This window comes from Tupaia chinensis, unplaced genomic scaffold, assembly GCF_000334495.1.
Source record: "Tupaia chinensis unplaced genomic scaffold, TupChi_1.0 Scaffold000568_1, whole genome shotgun sequence".
NCBI lineage: Eukaryota > Metazoa > Chordata > Mammalia > Scandentia > Tupaiidae > Tupaia > Tupaia belangeri.
The window spans coordinates 1,090,588-1,099,877 of record NW_006160082.1 but is presented as its reverse complement, the minus strand read 5'-3'; the positions used below and the strand labels follow the sequence as shown (position 1 = coordinate 1,099,877).

The 9,290-nt window shown below is 43.0% G+C and overlaps 1 protein-coding gene and 1 pseudogene across 1 annotated transcript; both read left to right on the top strand.

Annotated features, from left to right (window-relative positions):
• Window positions 1–1,196: 1,196 nt before the first annotated feature.
• LOC102473199 (barrier-to-autointegration factor pseudogene) lies at window positions 1,197–1,466 on the top strand (annotated as a pseudogene).
• A 2,926-nt stretch (window positions 1,467–4,392) lies between these two features.
• On the top strand, window positions 4,393–5,100 carry LOC102487059 (peptidyl-prolyl cis-trans isomerase A). Its single transcript, XM_006158021.2, has 2 exons — window positions 4,393–4,412; window positions 4,547–5,100. The coding sequence occupies exons 1-2, from the start codon at window positions 4,393–4,395 to the stop codon at window positions 5,070–5,072; spliced, it is 546 nt and encodes a 181-aa protein (XP_006158083.1). The 3' UTR covers window positions 5,073–5,100.
• The last annotated feature ends 4,190 nt before the right edge of the window (window positions 5,101–9,290 follow it).

Genomic DNA, 9,290 nt, shown 5'->3' with positions numbered 1-9,290 from the left:
AATTCATTAAAAAAAAAAGTTTCAGGAGAAAAAAAAACACTAAAATTGTTCTTATCGAAATTAAAAAAAAAATGCATATTTGATGACTGCAGTAAGCTATATAGCCCCAGCTAGGTACTACTTTATAGTATGTTCATTCTACTCACTGAGGTTTATGCCTAAAGTCAGACTTGGGTTCATGGATATGTATGTATCAGATTGCCATTGGAAATATCTAGACTAATTAAGTTCATTAGCAAATCAATTAAATGGGGGGAAAAGGCATAGAAAGCAACCATGGATACCAGAGACAATGTGGGAGGAGGGTGGGACACGGCAGAGGGTGAGGGATAGGGAATCAAGGATGGCAAAAAAAAAAAAAAAAAGCAAAATATACAGGACATAAGAAATGGAAAATTATTTGCTGATAACATGTATGTTGATGTGCTTGATTGAGCCAATATACAGTGTATTCTGGAGGGAAAATTCATTTTGTATGTTGTAATGATGTATAGTGAATTAATGTAAAAAATATTTAAAGAAAAAAAAAACCAGATTTATAACTAAGAAAATTATGATTGTGTGGACTAGCTAACTGCTTAAATGAGAATGTGGGAATAATTTTGTAGTATTTTAATTAATGCACAAACTAAACATATATATATGTATTTAAATCCATGTTGAATAAAAGATGGATCACACAGCTCTAAAATAAGATTTCAATTAAAAAAACATATTATTTTGTATGTATGAAACGTCACATAAAATGTTTTAAAAAGTAACATAATGTAATGTTTTCCTTTTTACAAATTGCATTATGAAAGCTTTCCTTCTTTTTAAAAACTTTTTCCTCCAACTATTTTAATTCATTCAGCTATTCTGTATTTGTTTAGCCAAATATATTTGTAATTACACATGAATGCAGTTATTGAAGACACAAGCAAATATAAATGTAACAAAAACCAAGATTAAAGACACAATCTCAGGTCCAGGAGATGACCTCACAGTTATGTTGCTGGACTCCCATGGAGTTGACTGCTGTAAGAATCTCAGACCTGGCAGCTTGAAACACACCAGGCGTGTGTGCGTGTGTGCCCAAAATCCTGACAGAAGAGTGAAGGAGGGAAAGTTCTAGTGGATTGAGGTATTGACCGCAGCAGCCGGGTGGTGGGAGTAGCCATTACGGGAACCGGAGCTGCCGATTAAGCCTGATCAGGATGCCAACCTCCCAAAAGCACCAAGACTTCGTGGCAGAGCCCATGGGTGAAAAGCCAGTGGGGAGCCTGGCTGGGATTGGTGAAGTCCTGGGCAAGAAGCTGGAGGAGAGGGGCTTTGACAAGGCCTGTGTGGTCCTTGGTCAGTTTCTGGTGCTAAAGAAAGATGAAGACCTCTTCTGGGAATGGCTGAAGGACACATGTGGCACGAATGCCAAGCAGTCCCGGGATTCTGTTGAGTGTCTTCGAGAATGGTGTGATGACTTCTTGTGATGCACTCTAGGGAGCCCTAAATCCCCAGCCCCCAGCATTGAGTCTCCAGAGTTTGCAGCTGAGTGGGGACTCCTCCCCTGTCCTCTGCAAAGAAAAAGGTTGCTTTTGTCATCCCCACCTCTGACCTACTGCACGGTCTTTTGGGAATCTACCCCATCACCACTGCCCCTGTTTTGGAATCCTTGCTCTTGCATGCATCTCTCTTCCATCCTCCCCTGCCAGGTCCGTGGCGACAATTACCAGCTTTCCTGAGTGGATTACTGACCCCTTCCCTCACCCCCACCCTCATTTCTGGTCAGTTTGATGCCGTTTGGCTTCTTTTTTGATGAAACAGTCACTGTCCTTAACAAGTTTCTTAGATCAATAAAATCAGTGGCTTCAAAAAAAAAAAAAAAAAAAAAGAGCAAAGGAGAAGGAATTGCAGTGTGGCTATCAATCCTGGAGGTGAGGTGATTTCTCACTTTCTGTCCCTCTTAGATAATGAACCATGTAGTAGACTGTGGTTCAAGTCCTGGACACAATGACTTAAAACTCATGGTGGGTGCGCACGTACGCACGTGTGTGTGTGTGTGTGTGTGTGTGTGCATATGCACTTAAAATTCCAAGGGGAGAATGGAGGAGAAATCACCCTTGGGGTGTGATTTCTGACTTTTTATCTCTCAGTCTCTCTCTGCCTCTCAGGTGAGTGCATGTTCCCTACAGCAAAAATCTCTCTGTAAAAATAATTTTTTTTTAATTCATTGAAAAATAAAATTTGCAACAAGGCATTGTGGATGTTTCTAAATATTGTTTGTCGTCCAGTTTTCCCATTGCTAATTATTTATATCCAAAAGAAATTTTCAGATAACAGCTTTTGTTCCCTCTCTGCACCATTTAGCATGGACTTTACAGAAAGTCACAGATTTTGTACACATAGCCTCAGTTTCCAGAAGACAGCGTTCTTTTTTTTTTTTTTTTGAGAGGTTTTCGCTATAGGGCGCGTGCACTCGCCAGACAGACAGAGAGAGACAGAGAGACAGAAAGCAAGAAATCACCCCCCAGGGGGGACGGCCATGCCACAATCTCTTCTCCTCCATTCTCCCCTCGGGATCTTGGGCACGCACGCACACACACACGCCCGGTGTGAGTTTTAAGCCACCGGGTCCGCGATGCGAACCGTGGTTGACTACAAGAAGACTCACTAGTAAACTGTTCTGAAAATAACTCATACCATCATTACATATTCTCTTCAACAAAAATAAACATTTTAGGGGGACAGCAGGTGGAATAGTGGTTAAAGGTGCTGGATTCCATGGGCTGGCATGTGGTGTGGTGGCTAAGGGCACTGGCCTCCCACATGGCTGACCGTGGTTCAAGTCCCAGACCTGGTAGCTTGCTTTCTCTCTCTCTCACTCTCTCTCTGTCCCTCTCTGGTCAAATTAAAATAAAATAAATAAATAAAGTTAAATAAAATAATTCTTAAAAATTAAAAAGACACTAGACTCCCACATGGCCGACCACAGTTCAAGTCCCAGACCTGGTAGCTTGCTTTCTCCCTTTCTCCCTTTTCTGTCTCTCTCTAGTGAGCATGTGTGTCCTATATCAAAATTTAAAAAATATTAAATAAAATTAAATAAATCTAAAAAAAATTAACTTTTTGCCATCAACAGATGGCATAATAGCTATGTTGTTGGACTGCCATGTAGTTGACCACGGTTTGAGTTCTGGACCCAGTGGCTTAAACTCACGCTGGGCAAGTGTGTATGCGTGCCCAAGATCCCGAGAGGAGAATGGAAGAGAAGAGATTGTGGCGTGGCCATCCCCCGGGGGGGGGGGGAGAGGGTGATTTCTCACTTTCTGTCTCTCTGTCTTTCTGGCGAGTGCATGTGCCCTACAGCAAAAACCTTTCCAAAAAATAAATAAATGAACTTTTTCCCCAAGATCATAAGCAAACATTGATCTAAACATCAACTCCACTAAATCTCATGGGAAAATACCTTGTGACAAATTTCATTTATATATGTTAGTTCTTTTTAAAAAATAATTTTATCTGTTATTATCATTATTATATTTTAAATTTTGCTATAGGGCATATGTGGTCACCAGAGAGGCAGGAAGAGAGAGAAAGTGAGAAAGCAATCCATTTAGGTCCAGGACTTGAACTGTGGTTGACCATGTGAGAGTCCAACACCTTAACCACCATGCCACCTGCTGGGCTTATATGTCAGTTCTTAATTGAATTTATTTATTTTTTATTTTATTTATTCATTCATTTTTAATTTGACAGAGAGAGACAGAGACAGAGAAAGAGGAGGAGTGAGAAAGCAAGCCACCAGGTCCGGGACTTAAACCATGGTCAGCCATGTGGGAGTGTCCAGCGCCTTAACCACTATGCTACCTGCTGGTCCCTTTCATTGAATTTAAAGTAATGCAAACTCTAATCTTATTTATTTATTTATTTACTTATTTTATTGCCAGAGGGCACATGTACTTGGCGTATAGAGTGTGAAAGGGAGAAAAAAAAACACCGTCCTGTGGACACAGTCATAAAAATGCTCAGTAAATATTTGCTGCTATTCTTGTTACTGCAGTCATTAGTCTCTCTGCCTACAGTCTCTCTCTGTGAAACTGACCTCACACTTTACTACCACTTACCTATTCTTAAATTACCTTTTATTTTCTCAGTCTTTTCTCAAAACTCTCCAGTGGGTTCCATGCATAAAGCGTAGCCTTACTTTCTTACCTGGCGTCTGAGGCCATTTATCATCTAGTACGGACAAATCTGACACCAGCCTGGTTTTTCATGATGCTCCTTAGACCAAACTTCTTCCTCTCCCCTGATACACTCTGCTCTTTGCTGCCCCTTTGCCTATGGTCTGGGTGACCTCTGTGTGGATCACCTTCTGCACATACATCCACAAGGCGCTGATCCGCCACGCTACCTCGGATGCCACCTCGATCACACAGGTTCTTCCATCCCTCAAGGAGACCGAACACTCTCTCTGGACTGCTGAAACACTTGTCATTTTTTCCTCTCTTGAAAACACGTTACCACCTAACCTAAAATAACTCCTTCAAAAACTGAGGTCCAGGCTTTGCAGACGCCGCTGTCTGAGTCTCTCACCCTCACCTGTGGTCAACCTGACCGTGTTCTTTGATGACAACACTGTCGTGGGTGAGCCCTGCGGCCATGTCTCCTTTGAGCTGTTTGCAGACAAAGTTCCTAAGACAGCAGAATATTTTCATGTTTTGAGCCCTGGAGAGGAAGGATTTGGTTATAAGGATTCCTGCTTTCACAGAATCATTCCCGGGTTTATGGGTCAGGGTGGTGAGTTCACATGCCATCATGATATGAGGGACAAGTCCATCTTTGCAGAGACTTTCGAGGATGAGAACTTCATCCTGAAACATACAGGTCCTGGCATCTTGTCCGTGGCAAATGCTGGGCCCAACACAAACAGTTCCCAGTTTTTCATCTGCACTGCCAAGACTGAGTGGTTGGTTGGGAGGCATGTGGTCTTTGGCAAGGTGAAAGAGGGCATGAACATTGTGGATGCCATGGAGCACTTTGGGTCCAAGAATGGCAAGACCAGCAAGATCACCATTGCTGACTATGGACAACTCTAATGAATTTGACTTGTTTTCTCTTAACCACCAGATCCTTCCTTCTGTAGCTCAGGTGAGCACTCCTCCACCCCATCTGCCCGCTAGCTATATCCTGTAACCTGTGCTCCCGCTGCAGGTCTTTGGGTTCCATATTTCCCTTATTTCCCTCCAAATCTAGCTGAATTGCAAAGTTAGGGTTATGATTATGAAATAAAAACTAAGTAACAACGAAAAAAATGACACGGTCCAAATCTGTTTCATTTTATATCCTCAAGGCCCCTAGTATAAGTCCACACTCTCAAGGGGCACTTGACAAATATTTGCCAAAGACTCATCAAGTACCCGTAATAATAGTAGGAAGTGGTAACAGAAGAAAGTGAAATAAAATGCCCAAAGGAGAAAAAGTTTATTTTAGTTGATTTTTGCATTTGAAGTGAGCCTTTTGGGATGTTCAAACTTTGTTGGACCAAAGATGATGGAACTCAGAAATCTAGGACAAGGAAGAACATGAATAAAGGATGGAGGGGAGAAAACACAAAGGTGGAAGAACAATTCCTCTGACAGAAACTTAGGAGGCGCAAGGGTAGTACATTATGAGGATGAAAAGGCCACATTGTAGAGGCTCTGAAGGAACTGCTGCAGGAATCTGGACTAATCCTATAGGCCAAGAGAAGCTATGGAGGTCTTTGAGCAGGAAAATGATAGTCAAAAGAGCGTTTTAGAAAAATTACTGCATCAGCTGAACATGGATGGAACTGGCGTGGGAAGATTGCTATGGTTTAAAGTATACATGCCACCTAAATGTATATGTTGGAACTTAAACCCAAGTGATGGCATGGAGGTGGGGCCTTTTGGGAAATGATTAAGTTGTAGGGGCTCTGCCTTTGGGAATGGGATGAATGCCCTTATAAAAGAGGCTTCAGAGAGCTGCTGGCCCTTCCATCTCTTCTGCCATGTGAGAACTCAAGGTTCATCCCCTTTCGCCCTTAGGTCTTCCACTACATGAGCATGCTTCCGTAAGGCGCCATCTTGGAAGCAGAGAGCCTTCGCAAGACACCCAATCTGCCAGTGCCTTGTTCTTGGACTTCACAGCCTCCAGAGTTGTGAAAAATACATTTCCTGTTGCTTATAAATGACCCGGTCTGTGATATTTTGTCACAACTGCAGAAATAGACTGAAAGAGAAATAAAGACTTTTAAAAGAGGAAAAATGGTGATGGCAACTTGAATTATAATGGTGTCAGTAAGAATGGAAAGGTGAAAGAATGTGAAAGGGGATAGAAAATAAAGAGAACTGCAATGAGGCAACAGAGAGTGAGTCCTTAACCTGGACTCCATGGAAAAATTCAGAGTTCATCAACTTGGATAGGAAAATAGGCCATCTTTATTTTCATCGACCTCTAAATGAAATATAGCATGTCTTCAGTTATGAATATGAGCAACAACCACAGTAGCATTAGACTTTATCTGACTGGCAAAAGAAGCCACTTTTGCCCTCTACAGTGGCTGAAAGTTGGTAAAGCCTTTACCAGAAACAAAAATTACAATTAAATAGAAAATTTTAGAGGGTTGGTCTGTGTCCATGCAAATGCTCCATGAGGTTGACTCACATGAGAAGGTTCTGAATTTGGGTTTGGAGACCTCCCTGAACATGCTGAGCACACACGTGCCCACAATCCAAGCCTGGCTGGAGCTTGGGGTGGATTGTGGCATTTAGACCTTGTTGAGGGTGCTGTCTTTCTGTTTCTGTCATTCATTGAAGAATGAAATAAGCTTTCTAAAGACAGAAAATTTAAGAAATATCAAAAACAAAACCAAGCATGAGTGGGAACTGAGAGAAGGAAGTACATTAAAGGTGGATAATATCAGTTTGACTTTGAATGTGCTGTTTCAGGTGTCACCCACGTTCATCTCATACGAGGACACCCATTTTCCTTTCTTTTTTTGGAGAGGTTTTTGCTATAGGGTGTGTGCGCTAGCCAGAACGACAGAGAGAGACAGAGAGACAGAAAGTGAGAAATCCCCCCCCCAGGGGCGATGGTCACACCACAATCCCTTCTCCTCCATTCTCCTCTCCGGATCTTGGGCATGCATGCACACATGCCCTGCATGAGTTTAAGCCACCGGGTCCAGGACTCGGACCGCGTTCGACTACATGGGAGTCCAGCGACATAGCCATTACGCTAACTGCTGATCCCAGAGGGCACCCATTTTCTTGTACTTAGTAGCTTTCAGCTGCGGAGGACCCAATCACCTCTGTACTGAAGAAGTCTTCATGTCCTTTTCCGTTCTTCCTGCCAGGTCTCAACCAGCTGAAAACCCATCCATGGGTGACCAATTGTTCTGGTTTGCCTGGGATAAGAGGGGCTGTCCAGGAAACATGAAGTGCTAAAACCAGCAAAGATCAAGACGAACTGTGTGAGCTGGTCGCCCTGAGTGCCCCTCACATCTGACACTATATGCTAATAAGTCTATAAAAAAAAAAGTCTATATGCATACTAGCTACATTAAGAAAAATGAAACTATGCTATTTAAGGTTTATTTTGGATCTGAGTGTGTCCATCTGTTCTTCCCATGAAGTAGAAAAATCTTGAATGAAAGTCCTCTCCCAGAGTCGGACAGTATGAGCACACAACGAAGGCCTTAAGAACTGCATGTCATTATCAGTAGTTGTACAGTTCACACGGTGCATATCCTGCAATCCTCACAAGAACTCTGTAAGATAGATTTGATTCTCTTCATATCACAGGAGAAACCGAGGCTCTGCGGTACCTCCTGCAGCCAGCAAAGTGGCTGGCTCCTAGCACTGCAGCTGCGGGAGGTCCCTGAAATACTTTAGTGTTCTACAGAGGCACGAGTGGTTGTTGCTATATGGGGATTATGCAAAGCTGCAACTCTTTTTCTTTTGGAATGTCCTTCAACTCAGTGCTTTGACATCAGATTGATACACAAAAAAATGGAGTGTTCGTTTTAGACAGAAGGTACTCTAGGGGAAGATCATGGCTTACCTATGAGAAAAGGGATAAAAGCCAGTAATGAAATGTTCAAAACTGGTTAAGACAAGACAACTGGTAAGAGAAGCAATAATTTACAAATCAAATTGTGTAGCAAACGGTACCAAAGCTGTGCTTCCAGATGCACCATGTAACTGGAAAATCTACACAGGTTGTGAGTGTACCTGTGTTAGTCAATACAGAAATGGACACGCCTATGTGTGCCTGTATCGATTAATAGCAATCTTGGATCAGGGTAGGAATGGTGAAAGCCAAGGTACATAAACCTGAGTAGTCAATTACTATGGAGACTTCAGGTTTCAGGTATCTTAGGGGCCTGGCCTTGTTAAGTTTATTGGCCCCACAATTCGTCAGCTCCCTCTCCCTGCAGCCATGGCAACGGCTCACAGGGAGGCGGCTCCAGAATTCACCTTTGGATAGCCAATTTGCACCTGCGCAGCTTAAATAAAGTCAACAGAGATATCATCACCTGTTCAACTAAGACAGCCACCGGTTTTAAAAATAGAAAAACCTTTTCTCCCCTCTCTAACTTATCCAGGGAACTTATTCTCTAACTTTCACTCACATCCACTGAAAGGAGCGTGAGTTCTGAACAGTGATCACTTTTGATAGAGTAAAAGATTGAGCACTCCCCCCCCCTTTTTTTTTCCTGCAGAGGTGGATGTCACAGACCAATGAAAACCGGGTGCACACACAAACATCCCATTTGCCTAAAAAAGGCAAGTAAGTTGATATGATCAAAATGATTTTCGGTCAACGTCTAGTGGCATGTGTCAGGCTGGTTCAGGTTTGCCCCTGCAAGCCTCTGCCTCGGGACCGAGAACTAGTTTCCCACAGGGCCGTTTTACAGTTCTAAAAACCAAAACCGAAATCCGTACGGGCGGGACCGCGCACAGCGAGAGCAAGGATCATGACGTATTCGGGAGAGCTTTCCAGAATAGCTCTCCAGCTCGAGCAAGATGACCAGGCAGCATATCTTGGCTTTACGTGTAGACACGGAACCAAGTCTTAGCCCCTGCGAACGCCGAGAGAACGCCAACTAAGGGGTTTTATCAAAGCAAATGCCCTCCTTGGACGCCCTCCTTCCTGGGCGGCCCCTCAGCCCTGAGCCTTCCACTCGCACCACATCCCTGGGATGTGCGCAGGAGCAAAACAACCCACCGTAGACGAAAACTAAACGAAAAAAAAAAGTCCTGAACAAAACTTCCTGGACAGATTCTTTTCCC

What these genes read in the sequence shown, in the direction of transcription:
- LOC102487059 (XM_006158021.2), top strand. Translation starts at nt 4,393, where the DNA reads ATGCCACCTCGATCACACAG. An exon ending in ATGCCACCTCGATCACACAG is followed by an intron (nt 4,413 to 4,546) that starts GTTCTTCCATCC and finishes CAGGCTTTGCAG; the next exon opens with ACGCCGCTGTCTGAGTCTCT.